General features: G+C 53.3%; 5 protein-coding genes and 1 non-coding gene across 6 annotated transcripts; 3 read left to right on the top strand and 3 right to left on the bottom strand.

Moving 5' to 3' along the window:
- Positions 1 to 5823: 5823 nt before the first annotated feature.
- On the top strand, positions 5824 to 9462 carry LRP88_08074 (DUF1765 domain-containing protein; the record flags this gene model as incomplete). The annotated part of the gene is made up of 1 exon (XM_083244584.1): positions 5824 to 9462. One exon carries the CDS (start codon positions 5824 to 5826, stop codon positions 9460 to 9462), a length of 3639 nt encoding a protein of 1212 aa, XP_083099078.1.
- Positions 9463 to 10207: 745 nt separating this feature from the next.
- On the bottom strand, positions 10208 to 10873 carry LRP88_08073 (GFA family protein; the record flags this gene model as incomplete). Its single annotated transcript, XM_083244583.1, has 1 exon — positions 10208 to 10873. The coding sequence occupies one exon, from the start codon at positions 10871 to 10873 to the stop codon at positions 10208 to 10210; it is 666 nt and encodes a 221-aa protein (XP_083099077.1).
- A 1942-nt stretch (positions 10874 to 12815) lies between these two features.
- Positions 12816 to 14589, top strand: LRP88_08072 (Zn(II)2Cys6 transcription factor domain-containing protein; the record flags this gene model as incomplete). Its single annotated transcript, XM_083244582.1, has 4 exons — positions 12816 to 12875; positions 12947 to 13579; positions 13630 to 13779; positions 13831 to 14589. The coding sequence occupies 4 exons, from the start codon at positions 12816 to 12818 to the stop codon at positions 14587 to 14589; spliced, it is 1602 nt and encodes a 533-aa protein (XP_083099076.1).
- A 2016-nt stretch (positions 14590 to 16605) lies between these two features.
- LRP88_08071 (uncharacterized protein) lies at positions 16606 to 19240 on the top strand (the record flags this gene model as incomplete). Its single annotated transcript, XM_083244581.1, has 3 exons — positions 16606 to 16914; positions 17005 to 18171; positions 18227 to 19240. 3 exons carry the CDS (start codon positions 16606 to 16608, stop codon positions 19238 to 19240), a joined length of 2490 nt encoding a protein of 829 aa, XP_083099075.1.
- A 501-nt stretch (positions 19241 to 19741) lies between these two features.
- On the bottom strand, positions 19742 to 21992 carry LRP88_08070 (Metallo-dependent phosphatase-like protein; the record flags this gene model as incomplete). The annotated part of the gene is made up of 3 exons (XM_083244580.1): positions 19742 to 20683; positions 20738 to 21666; positions 21812 to 21992. The coding sequence occupies 3 exons, from the start codon at positions 21990 to 21992 to the stop codon at positions 19742 to 19744; spliced, it is 2052 nt and encodes a 683-aa protein (XP_083099074.1).
- Positions 21993 to 24237: 2245 nt separating this feature from the next.
- LRP88_08069 lies at positions 24238 to 24353 on the bottom strand. Its single transcript, XR_014475183.1, has one exon. It is a non-coding gene; the product is annotated as a 5S ribosomal RNA (ribosomal RNA).
- Positions 24354 to 24435: the final 82 nt, after the last annotated feature.

The raw sequence follows: 24435 nt of genomic DNA, 5'->3' as shown, positions 1-24435 counted from the left end.
TGTGAGATTCATGAACTCTTGAGAGGGACGTGAAACAGACCCAGCCCACACTGGACGCCGTCCAATTTTAAAGCCCACCACGATCTTGGACAGTGCTCGTGCGAAGGCGCGACGATCCATTGGATCATGGATCCCTTTGCGCTGTGACACTGCGACTCTGTTGCTGATTTGCCGGCTGCCATCTTCGTGCCCATTGTTTGACGACAGCAGGCTGCGTGTCCTCCCGGTCGAGGCCCCGTGTCAGCGGCGTCCGGTCCGACTCCTTTTTCGGGCTCCAGTTGCCCGGGTCTGTCCCTTTTATCAATCCCGGCGTGCTACGGCGCGGGTCTTGTCAAGATTGAAATGACAATTGGGAGAGCTCCCTGTGTGACGTCATCTTCGTCCATTCGAGGTACCCTAGACCAGCTGGAGATTTTGGTTCATAATGTCGCCATGAACATCCATCTCGTTGCGACCCCAACTAAGAGGCAATGTGCTTCGACTGACATTTGTGGATGGTATGCGAGGCAACTCGACCACTTCTTGATTTCTATGGAGCGGTGAGGTGAGTATTCTCTTGGCAATCTAGGTGTAGCGTAACATGGCCAACATACGAACCTTGAAGGTCGCAACCTTCCTTGAGCCTTACCCGTACACGGCTTGACTAGGATTAGGATAATCCGAAATCAGAAGAAGCGCAGACCAAGGAACATCCCGAGGCAATATCACATATAGTAACGATCCAGGACAATACCTGGGCTGTAATATAAGATGAAATCGCAAGTTCGAGTTATAGTGCCTACCTATCCAGGGCCTACCTTGCGCTTAGACTCCCGTTTGCGCCAAGACCGAGCCCCACCCGAGAATACGATTACATAAGCACGCGCACCCATTTTATAGATTCAACGTCGCGTCGAAAATATTTTCAACTTCTCATCAATCTCAGATCCATGATACTCAAGGGATCTGTTGCGCACCGCAAAAATATGGGATGTGCGGCTCACGGTGACCGTGGCTCCCGTAAACTGGAGCATGCATCATTCTGCAATTCAACGTTCAACGAGACTCGCTCGCAGTCCACGAACCTGGAAGCCGGACTCCGACTTGTCGATCTGTATTCCCTCGAGCAAACTCAGCAACGGACAAGATTAGGAATGCGAGTCGTCCCGGCAAGAGGTAGGTACCCGGTGATACAGTGACAGTGAAAGCGCAGTCCTCGACCGCAACGGCATATGTGTGTACAGCAAATGAGCTCTTCCATGCTCGCCTTGCTGAAGGAATATTAACGTGCCAAGATCAAAATGCCCTACTATTACCAAACACCTCTGCTCTTGCAAATCCGAAAGACACTGGTGCATGAAGATAGGGCGACATCCGCATCGTACCATTGAACTTTGTACTTCCCACGCAGCTGGGTCCCACGAGACCAAACAGTTCATCGTCCAAGTCCACATTCGCCCTGCGCTGTCTGATGCAGGAACACGACGACGACTGGTGATGGTGCTATTGTTTCAAAATTTCTCCCTCGCGTGGCCTGTTTGCGCTCCGCTGTGTTGGTTCTTTGATGTGTTATGCGAGGGGACCAACTGCCAACGCCCTGCAGCCATCACCATTGGGCTGTCAATGGCCTCACATCTCCCTGAGGCGTCGAAGCAATCTCGACATGACCACTGAGGTTCAAGGTCAAGTGTTGGCTCCCCCAAGCTTCTAGAACGGATCTTGTGGGCATGACAAAGGAGCTGTCCCAAGCTCCCACCATGGATTGAGCGTCTCAGGTCAAGACAATTCAACGCCAACTGGCGCCCACCAAACTGGCGAGACGCCCACACCACCGACCCGCCTGGCGCGCGAGAGAATTGGCGGTGGAAGAACCGTGTCACATCACGGATGCCATGGGAAAGACCACAGCGTGGTCGGTGCATACGGCCCCGGTTAGCCTGGAACTCTGCATCGGTCTCTCAGCCGAACAGGGGACGGGACGACAGGACAGCGGACAGGCCTGGTGGACGCCAGAAAAACACCGTAGGCTGGGGCCAACGCCAGCGCCTCAGGTCATCAAGCTAGGGACCACATGGCAGCAGTTTGGCGACATCTTGGCGAGGTCAACATCAGGCCGATTCCTGCCTCGCGAGTCTGATTGCCTCGAAGGCAAACCCATCACCAATCAGACGTGGGCAGGCCGAGCTAATGCACGTTTTCAGCGAGCTGAGAGACTCTCGAGATGGGGTGACAAGGCGAGAGACCCAGCCGCGTCCCGAGGTTCTACAGCATCATGTATGTAGCTCATGCCGCTCGCTCATGTAGCAAAGACCGAATGGGGGCAGCGACACCGTGTGACACTATCAGGCACAGAATTACTTTGTAGGCGCAGGCGCAGCCGCAGGAGTGGCAGAGACGCAGACGCGCAGCACCGCCTCTGGACGAGATCCAGACGTTGTCCCCCGGAATAATTGGCCAATGGCTTCAACACGTGTGGTCGCACTGGGCGCGGCGAATATCACATCAGCATCAAGGTAAAGAGTGTTTAGCAGCCTGAGCCACAAGGCTTATCTCTCTGCTGCGACTCCATACGTCCATCGTCACCGACAGAGATCGGAGAAGATTGCATGACAGGGACCATGAAAAGGAGCGGGCCAACAAGTACAGTACCACCACCATGGACAAAAAGACACCAGATGAACTTTGCAGACGAAGCGAAGCCAACACCAGGGGCCATCTCCTCTTCAGCTCTGAAATTAGCATGTGCCGTTTATGTCTTTGGGCGCTGGCCCCGGACATTTGAGCCAGGGGCTCTAGGCTTGATCGGGCAACACTCTGTAGGGAAACCGACCGAACGTCATCTCCATCAACAAGTGTAGCTGTACCTCTACTTGTGAGGTGTAGTGGGGGCCTCGATAAATAAAATGAGCTGGCTGTGCGTGTGGTGCAGCCGCATGTGCATGAGCGAGCGCGAGAGGTTGAGAGACCGACGGTCATCCCCATTTGGCCTCTCTGTTGCCCCTTTGAGCTGTCTTTGTTGATGTTTGGGCGGCTGGGAGGCATTTTGTTGACGCGACCTGATAGAATGGAAGCCTACCTGTCAATCACTGCGGGAGCCTCGCGAATGAAACAGGAACCGTAAACAGAAGATGACGGTTGGCGATTGGCAGCTGAAGTGAAGGCCTTGAGTATGCGGCCGCCGCCGGTCGGCGGGTATGACGATGGCCCGGGGCGATTGGCTTTGAACTGACCTCAACGGCGGCTCTTTCAGCACATGGGCAAGGCTGTTTTTGGGGGGACGTCTCCTCTCAGCCACACAATCTGCCCATCGCGGAGACATCTGCGAACTGATGGAATATCAAGAAAAAAAAAAGGGAGCTGCCCCGTGCTTGTATTGTTGTCTTTCGAGCGGGTGGGTTCTTTGCTGTCCCGCAATCTCGGACAACTCCAGAGATTCACCTGTCTGTCTACTCGGCGGTTAACTGATCCGGCAATTCTTGTGACCTCCATCTGCGGAACGGGCTCCGCAGTTTGTGCCTGTGTGTGCAGAAACTCCTCCTGTTTCTGCAGATGATTGCCAGCCCCTTGCTCTATCTGCAGAACGAGTGAGATGCTTTTCGAGTTGCTAACTAATAAACAGAAAAAACAAAAAGTCGCGGTGTCGTGTCGTGGCCACAAACACACCCAGGAACCATGACCGCGGACCACACTGCAGTATTGTACCCACAACACTCCAGCCCGGCAAGGGATTAATTGACGATCTCCATCGGCCAAGCTGGCGGCAGCACCTTTCGACACTAGCGGGTAAGGGGGGTTGGAATGGCGCAAAATCGTCGATCTCGCTTCCAAGACATCAATCCTCACGGGGAACGGGCTGACGAAGGAATTGGGAACGGGAGAGGAGGAATTGGACATGCAGGGCACGTGTATCCAGCAATTCACCGAGTTAAAAGGAGAGGGAGGGAGATAAGAAAGGCGGTCTATCATCATCTGCCTAAGCTTGATATCCATCGCGGAGGCGGACGGCAGAGGCTGGCTTTCGTTGCTTCTCCAGCCCGAGACAACGTTTCGACGGTTGTCAATGAATGACCCGCTTAGAAAAAAAGTCACATTTTCCTCCCCCCTTCTTGTGCGCCTCCTCCGCCGCCACCGAGCGCCTCCATTGGATCTTCTGGGGCAGACGAAAAAAAGTTGTGAATAAGACGACAGAAGAGGAGTTACGAGGTGACTACAGTCTCCAGCGTGGTATCAATGTTGGACAGAAAAACTCAACCTGGCACACAAAAAAAAAAAGTCGGGATCACACCTGGTGAGGGAGGACAGGATAGGACAATGAGGATATTCCCCGCTGCCGTGCTTGTTTCGTGTCTGTCTCTGGTCCCGAGTGCTCCGGGTGTCCGGTCAATTACAGATGGACTGCGTCAAACCACAGTCTCACTGCATTGCATCGACGGCTCGAGTTAGTAGATACAGTAGTTGTCGGTCAAGTTGACGTACGTTGCATTGTATGTACGGAGCATGTATCTCACCTCTGTTCTGCTGCAATGATACCTAGTCCTGGTCCAACAACCAAGGCTGACCTCGATGCCGGCCTTGCCTTGCGTTGTATTGTGTGCCATGAACGGCATCGGCTCACTTCAGCTCCGCGTGCCGCCAGGCTTCGACCCCCTTGTTCCTTGCGAGTGCCGTAGCTTACTGGCGAATGGACGAATGGTGATTCTGTAGAATGAGATGGTGCGCTAGTTGCTATTGATTTGTGCCTTGATTGCTGTCTGTCTCTGTTGTAGTAGATCCGAGTTGGCGGGAACACCTTGGATTTTCATGTAAGCTCTTGTTGCACACGGCCGTGGCCATCGAGATCCAATGTCTGTTTCTCGCTGTGATTCAGTCTTCTAGGCTATTTCCCGAAGAAGGACAATGGCGGGAGAGCCCTGGACGGACCGTCTGACTTGACGCCGTCAATGTCTAGTGGTGACGTCCTTTCTGATTCTCATTTCCCGGGCCGCCGCCAGATTGCTAGGTCGTCAGTTTTTGATCTCGCTCCTTAGTTAGTGTTTGATCTTTTTTGTCAGCACCCTTACCCTTCTTTCAGTGACCCCAAACACCTGAAGCCCCACCTCCGCTCGCTCTCAGCGACGTGCAGTGCCTAGCACTGCCAGGGCTCCAGCTGCTAGGCAAGTGATCTGATCCAACAATTTTCAACCATTCGCTTTCGAAGCAACCCTGGTCGATTGCCTGCGGAAAAAAACAACAGCAATAATCGCCCTGTCTCTTTTTCTTTTTTTTTCCCGCCCGTTTTCCCGTTTTGACGTCCACCCTACCCCTTCCGGGCTAGCCTCATTTCTCTAGCACAACGCCCGCGCTGTACGGATACTTCGGCCTCCCTAAGCCCCTTGTCAATCACCTCTGCTCTACTCCCCCGTCACCTTTTGCACGCCCCCCGGCCAGCCCGTGGCGATCTTGAGTGTGGAGGTCGCAAGGTCGCTCGCTCGCTCGCACGTAGGTCGCACCAGCCAGCAAAGGGACCAGGTACTGTACGAGGAGGAGCCTGGCCTGGCATCATCTCGCCTTGCAGTTTTGTCGATAGAAGCCTTGAGAGAGCATCGCTTTTCCTCTTCTCCCCTCACAAACCATCCATACCAATTCTTTCCCACTGCACTCTTGCTCTATATACCCTCATCCCTCTGCCGGCCAGAGAAGCGTCGGAGTGATGTTCAACTAAAGACCTACGAATTACTTGCTCCTGCTTCCTTTCTGTCGTTATACGGTCCGGTCGTCTTTCCAGCTTGAGGAGCACCGCCCACGCTTCTCGCGCGGAAGGCTCCCTTGATCCCTTCGTTTGGTCATGAGATGGGTGGCTCAACTATGATCATGGCTCCGGCCGTGGATACCTCGTCCTCCTTCTCTCGTTCTCATTCCAGCCCGGACTTGCTGTCGCTTTCAACCCTCGAGAAGCCTGCCCCGAGCCTGGCCCTCAACAATCCCCAGCGCCAGAGTGTCACCTCCCTCCCGTCTCTACCGAGCCTGCCAACATTCGACCTCCCCTCGTTCGATGTCGACTTCAAGCTCGACACCTCCGTCTTCCTGACGGGCGAAAAAGCCGGCAAGGTTGCGCCCGAGTCGTTCCCCCCGATCGTTCGAACCGAAGAGGTGCCTGATGAGACGCCGCACACCAAGCACGCCCGAAAGAGGACCAGTTCGCTTATAGAGTCTCGCGGATGGCTCTCCGGCTCCAAAAATGCAGCTGACATGCAGCCTGAGGAGCCTCCTCGCCCTACCACATCAGCAGGCGACAGGAGTTTTGGCGGTGGATCCCTGGGCGACCTCAAGCCACTTGAAAGGAGCTCGACAGCGTCAGACTCGTTTGCAGGCTTTGCAAAACGATCATGGCGATCCTCTCGCTCCCCTTCGCCTATGGACAAGGTCGACTCCCCTAAAGAAAAATCGTCAGGGCGTAGCCGAGCTGAGAGCTCAACCTCGATTAAGCTGACCAAGACCCGCAAGCGCCCTGGCTTGACGGTTGACCAAGCGGAGAAGAACAAGTCAACTGATTCACTCAAGGCCGCCCCCAAGGGTCTTTCTCGGGCCAGTGGCTACTTCAGCAAGCTCAAACAGAAGCAGTCCAGCCTGGCAAAGCTCAACACAAACACAGATTCTGACAACAGCTGTGCTTCGTCTGCGACAAGCCTTGCACCTCCCACTAGCACGGACGGCCGCACACCGCAATCCTCCACCTACGACACCACCACCACTGCAACCACCTCGACCGATGAATCCTCCATCGAGATGCCGCCCCAGAACCGAGATGTCCTCTGGTCATCGTTTAAAACTCTTGATGTGGACTTTAAGGGGTTCCTCGCTAAGAGCACCGCCCAGCGAATCGCCCAGATCCAATCCCAGCTTATCCCCTTTCTTCGAAAAACCATGAACCACGAATCGACCAAGCGCCTCTTCGCCGAAGATGTCGACCGACGAGCCACGATTCTCGATAAGTGGTGGGTTGCCATCCTGGAGATGCTGGAGGGACAGGCGCCCCAACCCGTTCCCGGCGTTGATCGCCCTGTTCTCTTTGATGCGGCCACGCTCCTCATGATGCGTCTCGAATGGCGACAGGCTACCTCGTACTTCCTGCCCCTCGCCGACCGGTCTCCGGCTGAGCGGGTGCGAGCGCGATCGTTCACGACTTCGTCAAACTCGTCCGTGACCTCCAGCCAGGCCGCCTTCCTCGAGGAGTCCTCCGAGCACAATGTCAGAACCATGTTCGTCTCCAACCTGGTCAAGCAGATGTCGTTCGTTGTCGAGAAGCTGTCGCTCCGCCACGCCCCTATAAGCCTCATCAATTTCGCTGGAAAGGCTTGCGCATACGCCTTTTTCTTCGCACCCGGCATCGCGGACATCCTGATTCGACTCTGGGGCCTCTCCCCTGAACTCATTCGACGAGTCGCCGATGAGATTGGGCTCCCGCGCAAAAACCAGGGGGAGAGCGAAGACATTGTGGCCTTGTTCCCGCCCAGCCTGGGCATGTTTGGCTGGACCTCACCCAAGGGAGTGTGGGATAGCCTCAAAAAGGTTCCCAAGCTGCCCATGCTCGTGTCTCGGATCCCCTGGACGGGTCCCTGGGTGCCACGCTGGAAGGGCCGCGACACGGACGTCTTCTTCATTTTCTGCAAATACTTCCATATTCTTTCCGAGCAGTTTATGCCTGCGGGTTTACCCCTGCTCGAGAAGGCGAGATCTCCTGCGTTTGCTCTGGTCCACGCTCAGCTGCTCTTTGTCCTGGACACAACAATTCACCGGCAGACTCCAATGGATGTTGGTTATAACGCGATGGATTCAATGCCCGGCGCCGATGCTTCGATGACCATGCCACTACCTACAAGCAACGTCATGAAGGGCATGTCAGAGAACCGACTAATCATGCTGCTGAAAGATTTCCTCTCAGACGAGTCTCTTGAGCTTGCGGGTGCTCGACATACATTCGCGGAAGCCTTTGCTACTATGATGAAGGCAGCGACGCGGAGGACATCCAAGTTCAACCACAATGCGTGCTTCACTCTGTGCGACTTCCTGGAGGAGGTTCTGGTACTCTACAGCGAGTTTGAGGACCCAGATTGCTCTACGAGCTACGTCGATTGGACTTTCTGGTTCGACGTTTGTAAGAAGATCATGAGCTCCTTCAACACCATGTCAGAAGTTCGAATGATGGCCTTTGTCTTTTCCATTTGGGACGCCATCTCCAAGGATCCGATACGCAAATTGACCGTCTGCAAGGACTGGCTTCTCACCGAAGAGACCTTTAATGAGTACTTCAACCACTGGTGCCCCATGGTCCGGGCATACTACCAGCGTTTGCTGTGTTGGCGAATGTGCCGAGACGCAGGATCGCTGGACGAGGTAGATGGCCAAATCTTTGTGCTCGTGGCCGAAAGACTTCAGACGACGTGGTCACATTATCTCTACCTTAAGCACACCGCGGAACAAGAACAAAGAATGCCGCCTTCGACTGCTCCCGTGCTTCCAGCGCCAGGAAAGCGTTTCATGATTATCCGACAGGAGCTCAACCCTCCTCAGACTGGACTTTTCATGGGAGGATTTGACTCATTCTCCAAGCTTCCCAACAATGACACGGCCGCTGCCGCCCCCTTGCCAACCGATATCAGTGCCAAGAACGACAACAAGAAACGATGGTCGCTGCTGGGCAAGGTCCTATCTCTGGGGGGCACCGGTGGTAACGCGGGGGCAGGTGCTGGATGGGATGACGAATTCCAGACTGTTCGCCGTGAGACGGCTGAGGCGCGAACCTCTCTGGGCAGCGCGCCGGCCATCAAGACAAACGGCAACAAGAACCGTGTGTCCGAAGACGATTCCTTGTATTCGCAGCCGATCTACGAGGAGCAAAAGTATGTCTTCAAGTTTATCCTGGCATGGCAGCACCAGCAAGCGCCTCTCCGAGAGCGTTTCCTGACCCGACCCCGACTTCCTGGCCCTGCGCAAATGCGCATCAGCGGCCCATTGGGAGTTGGCAACACTGGAATCTCGGCCCCGACACGAAAGTACTCGGGCAGCCCGCAGCAGGGGTTAATCAACAGCGCAAAGAATGCGAGCCCGCTCACCTCTCCTGTGGATGAGTCACCAAGGCGGCTCTCCCTGAGCCTCAACCATTCGCCAAGCTGGAAGACGGAGCTCTCCTTCTCAGAATTGGGCAATGGATCGCCTACCGGGACGGGTATCAAGGGAAGCCCTAGCCCTGCCCCGTCATCAACCTCGGAGGAGCCCAAGAAGAATATGAGCTCATTCGGCGATGGCGTCGTAGACCCCGCGAAGCCCACCGGCTTCTACACAAAGAACATGGTCTATTCTGGACGATCCCTCGCCGAGTGGGCTCAGGTTATCTTTGAATGCAACAACTTTGTCGAGCGCCGTCGTGACGAGGGCATCGAAGATCTTTGCGACGTGGAAATTCCCCTCCTGTCGGTCGAAGGCTTCCGCAAAATCGGTGGCTAGAAGCCCACAAAGAGCAATTAGTTGCTGAGCTGCTCATACTTGCATCATAATATCGCCTGCACGACTCTTTCTTTGCCTCATATACCCATGCATCAACGGTGGGGTTGGAAGCATTTTCTCTTACACAAACAAACAAACAAACATCAGGATAACATGCCATGGCTGGGTAATCTTTCATGGTCTTTTTTCTTCGCATCAATGCCACCAGACTCGGGGCTTTAGACAGACATGGAATATGCCACGCTTTTACGAATCACTCGGAGTGATTTGATTTGCTCATGTGTTGGAGATTTTCAACACTATTTGGTTTTGATCTGATTGCAAAGTTTTGGCGTTGGAGAGCAATAACTGGCCTGTTTTTATTTGCTTATTTTCATTCCTTTATATACCAAGCCGTCAAGGGTCATTTTGGACTTGGTCATTTCTTCATTCGGCGGAGGGGGTGGGCGAACACTAGGACGGTATGGAGGGATACTGGCAATGTCATGGCCAACGCGGTCTCCGGTCTGGAGTGCTTGGTTAGTTGAGGGTCACCTCTTATGTATATACTATTAGATTGGATGGGGACGTGGTGGGAGTGGTCGAATACAGAAGGATTTTCTTCTGACTTTCTTGGAGTAGCTGGTTAATGACATGGTGGTAATGACAGGCTATCTTGTCTATATGAGTTGAGCAGGATACTAATCCAAAGCATGAACCAAGTTCTTGGACATCGCTTCACCTCTTCCTCTGCTTCATGACGTTTTCAATTCCCCCCAAGAGCAGGCTTCAGCTCAGCCCACATCTCCTGGGCCTTCGGACCTACCGCCTCGAACCTCTTGAGAGCATCCTCCCTGAGCAGCGGCCGACGGTCGGGATAGTACTCTTCAAACGATGGCTTGCCGTCGTTGGCAGCCATCCAGGACTGACGGCTGCGCGTGTAAATGTGCACGTCGGGCTCAATCTGCCACGGTTGATCCAGCGTACCGACGCGGACATAATAGAGGTGTCGGCCAGCGTCGGCGTAGTGAGTCCATAGCCCAGTGTGGCATGTCGGACAGCTCACGATGGTCTGGCCCAGGCCAGACTCACTCGGCAGACACACGGCTACGGTGTCAGCGGACGGCCTGGGCTCTCGCGTCGGGTCCTCGGCGGCGGTGATGCGTGCGAACGCGGGGGCGACACCAGCCTGTGCGGGTTCCGGTTTGGCAGGCGAGCCGGCGACGGTGGGAGACGCCGAGGGAAGAATCTCAATGGCAGAGGATTCAATGACGGCGTTGAGAGCGAGGACGGTGCCGGTCTGACGCTGACAACCGGTGCAGTAGCAGGCGTGGACGATGATGGGGGGAAGGTTGAAACGGTAGCGGATGAGGCCACAGGCGCAGCCGCCAGCGAGGGGGAAGATGTCTCTTTCAGAGTAGTGAGTCGACATGGTTGTAGCTTGAGTCTTGAGAAAGCCGGGAGAGGTGAAAGGGGACGAGAGAAGAGGGACTGTGTGTTGGTGTGTGAAAGAAAGGGCGCGGTTTACATCGACCCATGGTGAACAGTGTGTGCGCGGGAGGGGGGTAACCGCCAATATTACTCAACGATAAAGCACAGGGAAGCCCGTCACAAAATAACCAGACACCTTGCAAGGATCCTTCTCACTATCGTGTTATCAACATTTTCGTCGTGCCGCTTGGCGTGCGTCGTTTTTTTGACCACCTGGCAGCCCTGGTGCAAATCGGAGTAGCAGGACGCTGACCAGTGAGAATGGACTTTGTCGCCTAATTAGGAAGGGGGGTCATGGGGTAAACGAGGTACGATAAAGCGAATGTGATTCGACACTTTGGTTTAAAATCAATTCGATTGATGATACGGAGTACTCCGTTACTCGTTCTTTGGAGGGAATAAGGAAATGGCTATTTGAATGCTCTATGCTTAAAATTCAGCACCCCTCGCCGTCGCTGCGTTCTCTAAACCGGACTCTTCCACAGCCCCTTGGCTCCGACCGCTTGCTTGTCCAATATTGCCTAATGCTCCCGGTTCGAAATTGTCTGAAGGCTGAAGATCTCTGAAGAAAGTGCATCATCTCAGAGTCAGACTGACCGCCATCGCAGTTCCCGATGTCTAATGATATTATTCGCATAAAAGTATACAGTTCCCAAATAGAAACGCACTTGGGGATGTCTGTGAAACTGCCATTGGGGTACAAGATATTCTTCTTGGCATGTTTGCTTATAATTTTGACCATCAATTCATAATTCATATCCTCTGGTGTCCTTAAAGGGGCTGACTCAAGCTGTTAAGATGTTGGCGGCTATTTCATTGTCTCGACATTGCCTCCATGCCCAACTACGACATTGGACACGACGGTGTCTTGAGATGAGATTAAGAGTTTGTGCCGCAAAGAACGTAGAGGATTGATATAGAGCTTCTGTGCAAGCTAGCATCTGTACAGATGGAGTGCGGCCGATCCTGGGATAAAGATCGCCATCCTTGTCAAACTCGATCCCTTCCAGATTATGACCCTGGTCGGAGTTGTCGGTCTTGCCGAAGTAGAATGGCATGATATATCCATGTATAGAAAGAGTCAATTATAGAGATGCCAAAGGAAGTCAAGAAAGAAAGGATGGAATGGAGCCTTAGTTTATTAGCTACTGCTCAACTGTAGACGAAGCGAAGAGGGTACCTAAGTCGATTAGCTAGCTCGTTCGGTGTGCATAAAAAGAGCAAATAGGCAAGAAGAATTAAATAATCCATGATGCGATGTTTTAAGAGGATATGAAACAACAGGGAACGCAGGGGAGTTTGGCAGAAGTCCTTGCTGCGGCGAGGAGGTGTGCAACATCACGGAAGCTAAAAGAGTAAGAACTAGAGCGACAACCTGGAAGATATTGCGATTTATAGAACCTGTACGGATGTTTTAACAAAGAATAGAGAGTTTTACATCAGAACCGTTTATTGAATGGTGGTCCTCTCTTGAGCTTGTGCTATACACCGTGAGGAGATTGCGGTTCAAAGAGAGGATCGTGCCAAGTACGGCCTCCTAGTATTGGTTATACCAAACACAACTATGTCGCTGCTGTGTAGTGATATATGCTCCGTCTATTTTGTAATCTCGCTCTCTCATAGTTCACCGGTTCCCAGCACATGCTCAGTCCTCCCACGTGATCCCCTACAAGCCAGCAATCTCAGCCCTGCGGCAGCGCTAGTCCCAAAACAGGAGTATGCCGGCGCCAAAGCCAACCACGTCACCGCGTCTAAACGGACCTCGAAAGGATTACCCGTTTGAACTCTCCCCCATCCATCTCCATCAACGGCTCTGCAGAAACTATCGGTGCAGTACCTGGTCTTTCTGGAGTTCCCCGGCCGAGTCCTTGTAATTGATCACCATGCCCAACACGGGCAAGCCGAGCAAGGACTGCCACCTCTGCAGGTCGCGCCGTGTCAAGGTTAGTGCTTGCTTGTGCTTACGTCTCTGCTTATCCCCCACCTACAGATGCAGTTTCTGACTGTCTCGCAGTGCGATCTTGGCAGACCATCTTGTCAAAGATGCATCAAATATGGAGCTGAATGTCCTGGCTATCGGGATGAGCATGAGCTTGTCTTTCGCAATGCCAATCCAGCCACTGTCAAGAAGCGTAAGAAGAGGACACAGCAGCAGGCAAGCCGTGAGGTTTCTGTCATATCTTTTTCCGACTCGTCTTCTTCAAGCGGAGACTCTGCTACTCCCGGAACTCTCTTGGACGAAAACTTTGGGCTGAGTCCTGTTTCTTCAACCTCGACTGACCTTATTTCCACTGCGGGCTCTGACACAACTATCATCCTTCCTCAATCCATGAATGAGCATTGGACCTCTCACTCCATCCCTATCCTTCTCAACGTCTACTCCACCCTAGAGTTCCTCCACGACACATATAGGAAAAATGATGTCAACGGCCCCCTTGTTTGGGCTGCCCATCTCTTCTCCCGTACCTATGTCACCAATCTACGATACCCCACTGCCATCGACAATGGATCTATTACCGAGACTGAAAAGGAGCTGGGCACATATCTCGGTAAAACTTTGAGCTCTGTTGGAGAGGCATTGAAGTCACCTGGTGGCGCTCTCAGAGACGACGTGCTTGCAACAGTATGGATTCTAACAAATTACGAGGTAAGACTATGGTGACTCGTACCGTTTGATTGAGATGCTAAGTTTTCCAGCTTCTCATGGGTTCCATCAACCGCATAGAGCCAATGAGCCCGTGGCACCTCCACACACGAGGCCTGTACAGTATTCTCAAAGCGAGAGGCACCGCTTACTTCAAGAGAGAAAATGGCCGAGCTGGCTTTTGGCCAGCATACAACATGGTGGTACGTACTTCGAGAGCCTATCCTCTAGACACTAGGTTGACAACCCAAAAGCAAGTGCAATGCCTCTTGACAAGCATCGAGTGCCCTCCAGAGTCTGAAGAATGGTTTTCTGCAATCAAAGAGACTCTACATCCACAAGAGGGTTGGGCACTCGAGGTTTCTTCCTACATCACCAAGATTGCGCACGTGCAATGCCGCATGCTGAAGATCCTTCGGGCTCGAGATTTTGATGCTGCCTCGGCTGAATACTACGACTTGATCGGCATCTTGTTCCAAGCCGAGGACAACCTGAAAGCATTTGAAACATTCAACATTCATGTGGACCACGACTTTGACCCATACATGCGCAACATGCTCAACTCGGCCCGGGTCAAAGGTTATCAAGTCGTCTTATCTTTTGCCAACTTTTTAACCCACCACATTGCCTCCCCAATTCCGCTTGACGTCCTCAAATCCATCCGCGCACACTGCATCCGGCTGGTGCGTGGATCAGCACAAGCGATTATGGATGCCGTCTCCCGGCACCTAGACCCAGGAGCGTTCCGGAATAATCCATCTCCAAGGACTCTGTTTGATGCCTTGAAACTGATATGGCCTCTCACGGCGGTGTACCTCGTATCTTCGACTCTTCCAGAGCAGCGAGAAAGCGCAGAGAAGACACTACGGTTCATAGGCAGGGAGCTTGGAGTTCGACAGGCTCTAAGGGTGAACCGAGGAGCATCAGTGTTGCCCCCTGAGGCAGAAGCACCGTTGGAGTTGGTTGAGGACGAAACCTTTGACCCATTGCCAAAAAGCGCCGGGTTGATGTGAGATATCTGTGACTGTTGACAGAAAAGCACACTTGACCACTCTCAACTATTCATCTGGACATGGTGAGAGGCCTTCTTGATTGGGAACTCACAACAACTGAATGCATCTGCTGCAGATCTTCAGGGGTATTGCATCCGTCTCAGTGGGCCTTTGTTGAGTTGAAACAACAAAACTCTACACAAACGTCACTTGCAGGATTTTGCCGCCCAGTCCCTCATTATTGGGACTCTCCACAGCCCAAGGTGCATCTCGTGAGACCCGGGATGTCAGGAGAGGCCGTGATGCGAGAGGAGAACGAGGCATGGGGCAACTCAACTCGCGACATGGCTTAGCCGCCGGACCCATTCCAGCGTCTAATTACACGAGCTGAACTTAGAAGCCTCAAAATAGGATATGGAGACAATGATACGAAAGGATCGTCGGGTTCAAGCTGTGGCGACGAATGGCGGAAAGAGGGCTTCCGGAGACGCCTTGTGGCGGTGCGAGCAGACGAGGAGAATTCCGCATTCAAACCAGGCCGAAAAGGAGGGCTGAAAACGCCAATCAACCGAAAACGCGAGAGGATCTGGCCCAAGGCAAACGTTCCACGAGAAAGGGGATGATCAACAGACGGAGCATGGGTCCGGCGGGTGGCGGCAGTGGAGAGACGTGGCTCGTCTCTCTCGTGTTGGGAATTGGCGTCGAATAGCGGTTTCTTGAAATGGAAACAAGGGAGGGGAAATAGAATTTAGCTTTTCGGAGACGGAATTCTGGAGGCCTCGACCGGGTTTTGGGTCAAATTTTGTTGATGGGGATCGTATTCTGGTGGTTTGGATGGGCTTTTGGAATATGGTGTTTTCGGTGAGTGTGTAATCCACACTGTCCACTCACATAAATAGAGTGTAGGTGTACAGTGCGCATAGTCGGGCATGTGATCTGACGTCAAAGTCTGAAACGGGTCGAAGGATATCCGAGCCAACCACATCTTGTTGGACTGATTCGCATTCTCTCTTGTTCAATCATGTCTCAAACCGCTTCTGGAATCTCGATCGTGTGTGCTTTCTTGTTGCACGATCCCTGCATACTTCTCTAGCGCGTCGTCCTCGCTTCGCTTCCTACCCCGGATTTGCTCACGGCCGTTATCATTCGAAAGCAGGGCAATGCCAAACCAGTGCGTGCAGCCAGCGCAGTGGTCGGACCGAGTGAAGTCATCCAATCATCACGGTCCTGATGGATTTGGCAGCAGGGAACTGCTGAAGCCGCGCCAAGTCGTCAAGGGCGTCTTCCAGGTTTTTTGGCCTGGTTCGTCCGTGTGCAGCGCAGCAGTGCAATCAATGCAATGCAGATGGCTCACCCTCACGGCAACCATTCTGCCTGCCCGCCTGCCTGGTTTCGTCTCTCTGACCGAGGGGGGCGTGATGCAGTATTAGCTTGCAGCGTTTGAGAAATACTTTTCTGGTCGAGGTGTACAAGCGACGATACGATACCACGCTGGCATTGCAGCAATCCATACCAAACCTATTGTATCCGCACCCTCCACAGCAACTACTCCACGCCCTGCTCGCGTGGGCTGTGTCCCCGTCTCGCCTTGTCTCGCCCTCGAGCAATCGATGATGTAGTGGGTCAGGGGTCAAGAAACGACGGCGGCTTTGCTGTCTGTCGACTATCGGGATGATTTGCGGCTTATGTTGACGACCGACGATCCCTTGGTCCTTGGTTACCTGAGCCAAATGCATTTAGAGGCGTTGTGTTCCAACATGGATAAAGTCGTGCTCCCTTGTGGCCCTCCCCCCCGCCCTCCTTTCACAAAAGGAACCTGCATTGCGAAGGTTGCCATTGAAAAAGCGCAATCCCTCGTGTTCGAGGTCATTCCACTTACAGTACGGTACAGCACAGGTTATGACCCCCTACAGCGTGCCATCCATTGCTTGAAGGTGGGCTACATCATAGCACTCGCCGATCCGAACCACCATCAGGGAACGCCCATTTCAAGACACTCGTCGCCACCAGCCGTCATCTACTCTACTTTTACTCACCATGTCTATGCTTAAATCTCCCACCCCAGCCAACGCGGCCCTTCTGATGCCGCCGAATTGTGGCTCTCCAGTTCGTCCCCGTTTCAACTCCCAGCGCACCTCGGATCGCTTGCGAGAAAGCTCGAATTTTATCACACCACCATTCAAGATGGGGGGCAACATCAGAAAGGGGAGAAGATCCGTATTTAAAGAGGTTGGATTGGACGATGACTTGGAATATCCGGAACCATCATCAGCACCCACGTTACTACCAAGTCAACATACTACTACCCACCATAGCAAAAGAGAGATTACCGACAACTCAGATCCTGTCCAAACATCTCAGTCAAATAAGCGAGACTGCGAACAAGAAAACGACCAGGATCACGACAGCAGCGGAGAAGACTCATCTGGGAGCAAGCGTCAACGCTCACGGCAGTTATCATTATCTTCGCCAAAGACCTGGTACGCCAAGCTAGCAAACACAAAGGGTCGGCCAAGAATCAAGAGCACTTCAGGTGCATCTCCAGGCATGTCCGGCCTTCATCGGTTCACCATGATAGCACTGCTCATTGCCATTGTGCTTCCTGCTTTCAGTTGGAGAAATGGGCATTCAGTCACGGACCTCAATGGCGCCAACGCTGGTGCCATTACTCGTCGAGATAAAAGTCCCACCGATGTCTGCACCAGATGGGGCCTGCAAGCTGCCCAATTGAACGGCACGCTTTATCTGTATGGCGGCCGAGCCAGGTCCAAGGCAGACCAGACGGAGGATACATGGAACAACTACTTTCTAACATTGGATCTCACCAAGGACTGGGATGTTGACTCACCTGAGCTGAGTGGACTCGAGAGACCCGATGGTCCTCCCGAGGTGTCCATGGGCTATCTTTGGCACGACTACAACAACCTCTACCTATATGGAGGCCAGTTTTCCGATTCGCCATACGTCGAGCCCGGTCCCGAGTCCCTCTGGCGTTATTCCATTGCCGACAGCACATGGACCGAGTTCAAGAACCCCAAAACCTCTTCGGGTAACGAGTCTGAGTCTGGTAACCAACCTGTTCACCGTGCCGCTGAGGGTGCAGGTCTTTCTGTTCCCGAGCTCGGTCTCAGTTGGTACTTTGGTGGTCATCTCGACTGGGCCACCACTCCAGGCTGGTCGCGCGACATTGACAGGGTATACCTCAAGAGCCTGCTCGAGTTCACACACCCAGGCTATGTAAACTCGGGTGTTGACAAGCTCTCTACCGGCTCGGGCGCACCCGAAAGCGGTGCCTTTCGAAACATCACCAAGGCGGGTGTCCAGAGCGGCAACTTCACCGAGAGAGCAGATGGTGTCCTCGTGTTTGTTCCCGGATGGGGAGACATGGGAGTTTTAATTGGACTCGCGGGAGGTACCAACGAGACCTTCACAGAGGATCTCAAGACACTGGATGTTTACGATATTGCCAACTCCAAATGGTTCCACCAGGAGACATCTGGAGACACGCCGAGCGTCCGTGTCAATCCCTGCGCTGTCATCGCCAGTGCGCCAGATGCCTCGAGCTTCCAGATCTACATGTTTGGTGGACAGAACCTGCCATTCGTAAGTCCTCGTATTAAATCTCATGACTGCAACCCAACCTGCTTACACATGACAGGGGAGTCAGACACAATACGACGATATGTACATCCTCACCATTCCCTCCTTCACATGGATCAAGGTCGATCAGAAGGGCAAAAACGTGCCAGCTGCGCGTGCAGGTCACTCATGCGCCATGTACGACGGTCAGATGGTGGTGGTGGGCGGCGTGGGCAAGGACATTGAGTGCGATTCAGGCATGTACGTGTTTGACGCCTCGTCACTCGAGTGGAAGGACAAGTTCCAGGCCGCGGATCATGGTGGGGACCATCACCCGGAAAATCTCGTCCTCGCCGGGTCCTTTGGGTACCAAGTCCCGGACGCCGTGCACCAGGTCGTGGGTGGGGGCAGTGACGGCGGAGCTACGGCGACGACCCCCGCTGCGGGGCCGGCCACCGGCGGTCCGTTTGCCACGGGGAAGCCGCCCGTGTTCACCATCACGCAGGGGGCGACAGCTACGGTCCGAGTTGGAGAGACGGGCACCTCGACGGCATCACCCGGCGATGATGACAAGGACGGCGTTAACGGCGGCCTCGTTGCTGCGGGAGTCATTGCAGGCATATTTGGCGCTCTGGCTCTCTATCTCGGCTTCTGCTCTTGGCTTTACCGCCGTCAAGTCAGGGCGTATCGACACCATCTCGCCGTGACGAACCGTTACTCTGGAGTCTCCAACAGCACGTTCGACCCATCTTCAGCTTCATCCGGAGACGCAGCCGCCGCCACTGCCGTTGGTGCTGCTGCTGCTGCCCGTCCAAACCGAAGTTCCTCACGCGAGAGCCTCTTTGGCTGGGTCGGCTCCAGCCGCGAGCAGGGATGGACCACGGAGCCCAAGTGGCGACCCGAAGACGAAGACGACACCACGCCCAGTGCGATGGGCTCCAGCAGTGTGCCGAAACCCAACGAGGACGTCAGGCCTGGGACAAGCGGCAGCGGAGGTTCAACAGAGGGGCTGCTCGAGGGACAAGAGCCGAGCTTCTTCAGTGTTGTCATGGGACCAAGGAGGGCGTTGCGGGTGGTCAACGGCGCAGAGTAACAAGTACGGACAAGATGTTTTAAAAGGAATACTTGGGGGATATAAAGAATGCTGTTTAATTCCGGCGAGTTTGTAGGCCGGGTGATGATGTTAACGATATATATGAGCTGGCGGCCTTCTCAATGCCGCTACATTCGCTGATACCCCTTATTTCTTCCACCCTTGCAATGGGCGGTATACTACCAAGTAACAGATTTTGATCACAATATACATGTAATTTCAACATGATGAAACGAGTCTTTGAAGCCATTGATCTGTTCATAACGTCGTCTGTCTAACCGATCCGTATAAAAACACACAATCTTGTGTACACAAAACAGCCAATCCCTCAATCTCAATCCGTCCTAGGACAGGAAGAGTCATGAGGAAATTTGTATATCTCGCTGCGCCAAGAACGCCGATTCTCTCTATCCAAGAGATCCATGCCAGTCCGTCCCTTCGCTAAAATGCCAAACATGAAGAGCAAGAATTTCTCAGGAAAAAAAAAAAAGAAAACGGAAATCATTTGCGCGACCACTTCTTGAGCTGCTTCTCGGGGATGGTGTTGACAAAGGCCTCCTGGAGGAAGTGCTTCCAGACCTTGTTGCTCTTCTTGCGAGTGGTCTTTTCACCCTTCTTTCCTCCCTTCTTCTTCTTCTTCCTCCTCGACTGATCAACGTCCGAGTCAGAGCCGTCGGGATTCTCCTCGTCGTCATCATCGTCGTCGTCGTCTTCGAAATCATCATCAACCTCATCGGCCGGCTTGGCCTTGTTCTTCTTCTCTTGCTTTGCGATTCTTTTCGCCAGCCTCAAGTAGCTCCTGACCGTCAAGTCGGGGAGCTTGAAGATCTTGTCGGTAAAAGTGCTGTACTCGACCTCATAGTTGAACTCGCGTGGCTGAGGGGTGTCGTGGTTGGGCACCTCGTCGCTAAAGTCGCCGTCGCGCCACTTAGACCCGTCTGCGGGATCCGTCATGTCATTGTTGATGTAGGTGAGGTTGGCAAAGTACTGTGTGTATCCGGTGAAAGTGAAGGGCTGCATAGAGTACGCAGGGCCAGGGAGCGATCCCTTAGGCGGATCATCTGGAACCACGAGTTGGGGGTTCTTGGGCCTCTTCTTTCCCTTCTTGCCCTTCTTTTTCTTCCTCTTTCGCTCAGCTTCAAGGTCTCTCTTGAGCTCTTGTCGGCCCTCGTCCTCAGGCTTATCGAATTCCGGGATTTCAGTGATCTGCTCAGGCACCTTTGCGTTCACGTCAAAGGCATCGGACCAAACCGGGGTGTTTTCCAGACCGCTAATGTTGTACTCGATGACACGGATGGTGGGGAAGTAGTTGGGAACCACGCTGGGGCTGACCAAAGAAAGCTGGTATCGCTCGCCGTATTTGCCGCCAATCTTCTTGAGACCCTTCTTCTTCTTGCCTTTCTTGCCCTTCTTTTTCTTTCCAAGATCCTCCACTTCATCGTCCTGGGCGTCAGACTCGTCATCTTCGGCATCCGCTTCCAAGTCCTTGATCGCCACATTAGGCAAGTCGGTCCATGAATCCCTGAGCTCAACGAGGTAATCACTCTTCGATTCGACAGAAAAGTCGTCCTGGATGGGCTCGCGCTCGACAGCCTGGTCGTAGAGGCTCAGATCAATATCCTTGGTGTCTTGGAATAGGAAGTGATCGATGTTCATATGACCATACACGGAGCCGGTCACGACATCGCGGAACTGCTTCAGCCATAGAGTATACTTTTGCCAGCACGTCTCGTCCCAGTTTTGCTTATTCTCGGTCCTCGCAGGTGGGACGTGGCCGATCAGGATAGCCTTCATACCGCGCTCGCGCAGGCGCTGCAGCTGAACGCTCAGCCACTCGAGATGCTTGAAGCCAGGTTCGGATGTATCGGCACAGCCATCGACACCAGCGTTGCGATCAAAGAAGTACATGGTGTTCAGACTGATGACGGAGAGCTTGTTCGGGATGACCTCGACCTCGAACCAGCCGCCAAAGGCAAACGAGTGGCGCTGCTCCTCGGGGATGAAACGATGCCATATCTCGCTGTAGGCCTTGAGCCACTTGTTGGGGCCGGGGTAGAAGATGTTGTGCGGGAGGAAGTCATTGTTGCCAAATGTCGGAATGACGGGGATGTCGAGCTGGCCATTGTCGGAAAAGGTGTCAATGATCTTCTGGGCTACCTGTCGATTCGTTCCCAGCACATGGCCAGAGTTTCGAGGAAGCTTCTCGTCGCTGTCGTGACGCGCAGTATCGCCGGTCCATACAACAAAGTCGACGTCATCCTTTACATGGGCGCGTATCCAATCCAGAGTCGCGTCCACAAGAGCCAGGGGTGAGTCGCAGTCGGTAGTCTCGGCGCCGTAAGTGCCCGCTGGGCCCTCCTTGCGATGGCATGCGACGCCCTCGGCGGTGGAAGAATGGGGCTTGTAGAATTCATCAGGGTGAAAATCTGTAGAGTTTGAGTTCACGTCAGCCATGACTGTAGGTTTCGCCGAAAGGGGAAGAACACGTTGAGCACACCACCACTTCTCGAGCAAGGCCAATGCCGTTGAAGGGCACCAACCAGAGGCTGCCAGCGACGCACGCTGGGAAACACGTACCTGTTATGTGAAGAAATTTCCCATTTAGCTTCCTGCTCGGCTGCTGCGCATTTTGCGGTGTCGCGAATGAATTCGTGCTGAGAACTCTTTGATCGTCGTTGAGAATTGGGGATGGGATGACGGCTTGGAAGAAGAGAGTGGCTGCCACGAGCAGTTGGGCGCCTGTAAGTGGCATCTTGCCTATGCCTTCTCTTGTGTCCAGTCGGTGAGGTCTGCCTTTATCTCGTATGTCGGTCGATCAATGGTTATTTGATGACTGTTGAAGTCGTCGCGAAAAGTCGTCAAGTTTGATGGTGTAAGAGGTAAGAAATGTCGAGGACAGCTGAGGCTGAGATTGAGTAGTAGGGCGAGGCAGGCGTGAGGTCATTCCCTGCAGGGAAAGAGAAAAACGATGGGGATCCCTGTCAGTCTCGGACACGTCCGTTCCAGCGGGTTTGGATAGGCGTCCAATAGGGGACTACAGAGCTTTTGCAGGGCGAGAGGTTATGCAATTTCACTGGAGAAGAGGGTAGGGGAAATTTTTGTTTGATGAGAGACTCCACCGCTCGGTGAACCGCCACCACGTTCGCATTCGAGAAGGTGGCAGGGCCATTATATCTTGAGGGAGAGGGATGAATATATCTATGTTTTGAAGAGTGACAAAAAAAGCACAATAACAAGATCCAAAACTGCCCCTCCCCCACGTTGTGACTGCCTGCACAAGCATCTTCCCCAACCCGCCTGGGCAGCTCGTGCGCCGTGTGTTCACGTCGAAGCGCCCGGTGATGTCGGATCCAGAACCAATCTTGGGCGGGCCGACCTACACGTGTGCTGATGGACTGGATACCGGCTGAATGACAGCGGAGGAGGGTGAGGGGTCAAAGGGAGGAGAAGATCGACCATGAAGCACACGACCAGTTTCAGGATACTCATGTCAATGAAGTGTCTTTGACCTGATTGTCGTTCTTTGACTTGGCTGGTCATCTTTATCGAGTCTCTTGACTCGACTCTCTCTCTCTTCCACACTCGCCTTCGACAGCACAAAGACAGTTTCATTTTCAGGGTCCAAAACTCACCTCAAAGAAACCGCCAATAGACACATACCTAGCCCAGGGGTGGTCCAACGGCACATACGTAATGTTCATGGGTGAGGCCCACAGCAGCCCATCAAGGTTGCTTGCTCGACCCCATCCATCCATCCCTTTCTTCGGGCTCGAACCGACAACGACAGGACGCATCCACTACGGTCCTCTTCTGCGCAAGTGATTTGTCGAGCGTGGCTGTGGGCGGCACAGGCAAGTTGGGTGGTACCGCGTGGGCTCTTCATCACGGTTTCTTTTGCTGTGAGAGTGAGATGGCTCAGAGTGTGTGGTGTATCTCGGTGTGTCATTGGATACTGACTTCAAACCCCATCTTCTCAACTCCCCGAACATGTGTGTCCTCGTGATGCCCCCCGAGTCTTTGAATGGCTGTCAACAAGAGAAACTCACCTGTGGGAATCTAAGCGGTCAGCAAGCGGCATATCGCGGCTAGAGACTCGGACTTGGGGGCAGCAGCCAAGGCAACTGGATCAGCTCGCGTGAGCAGAGTGGCACGATGCCCGTCAGACAATGCATCTTCTGAACTTGTGTGAACCCCATCGTCGAAACGGTCCAGATCATTTGAACTGGCGACATGTTGGAGAACGTGACCATTTCCAATGCACGACATCCGCTTCTCTAGGGTAGTCAAGCCCCGTTGTGCACAGTGCGTGAGACGCTTCGCTAACAGCTCCACGCTAGCACTGACAAATATACCGCCTATTTTTTTTTTTTTCTCACTGCTTTTTTTTTCTCTTCTTCTTCACGCAACATTGTCTCCTCGACGGCGCCAGCAACATCCAAAGCTGACGTCTCGATCATCTCCGTTTTTCCTCTACGGGTGCTCATCTTTTAGGGGAGGCCGTTGCTAGACTATTTCGCCGCTCGTTTGAGGGAGGTCATACGCTTTTGTGTGATGGCTTCCTATGGTTTTTCGTGGCTACATGACTTTGCTCGTAGAAATTCTCGTGATGCTTTCAAGGTGTCAGTATGCCTTGTGCTACTACACCTGGTGAAACTGGCCACCAACTCCCCGAGGTGATGTCCTCGCCATGTATCAACTGCCAGTCTTCTTGCCTGTGTCGAATGTATCCGTGATGGATGCAAAAGAGTACCTGGTTGACTTGACACTTCACTTCAACACATGGTTTGCACAGAGTCAACAGGGACTGCGTGACATACAGTTACCCAAGTGGCTGAGCGAGTGAGCTGAGGAACCTGCGGCACCCCTCTAGACACTGAAGCTAGTGCAAAAAGCCATGGATTTTGCAAACTGGCCCGCTTGTCTCTATTCCCATAACCGAAACCCACAACCATCATCACTAACATCAACAAAAAGAAACACCAGCAAGAAAAAAAAAACATACAACACCGAGGATTCGCTGGTCGTCACCGACCCAACTACTAATTCAGCGCTTCGCAGCTTGACTATGGGGGAGCGAACGGGACCCCGTATTCTCTACGAGCTATGGTCGTATGTGGTTGATTTGTCGTCAGTTGGAGGTTATGAGCTCTCTATTTGCATGACCACAATCCGGAAGCACACCAAGACCTCCGGAT

This window comes from Fusarium phalaenopsidis (genome assembly GCF_050370095.1).
Source record: "Fusarium phalaenopsidis strain FUZ10S chromosome Unknown contig_32302, whole genome shotgun sequence".
Classification (NCBI taxonomy): domain Eukaryota; kingdom Fungi; phylum Ascomycota; class Sordariomycetes; order Hypocreales; family Nectriaceae; genus Fusarium; species Fusarium phalaenopsidis.
The sequence above is the reverse complement of the archived record's forward strand: the minus strand, read 5'-3'. Positions and strand labels throughout refer to the sequence as shown.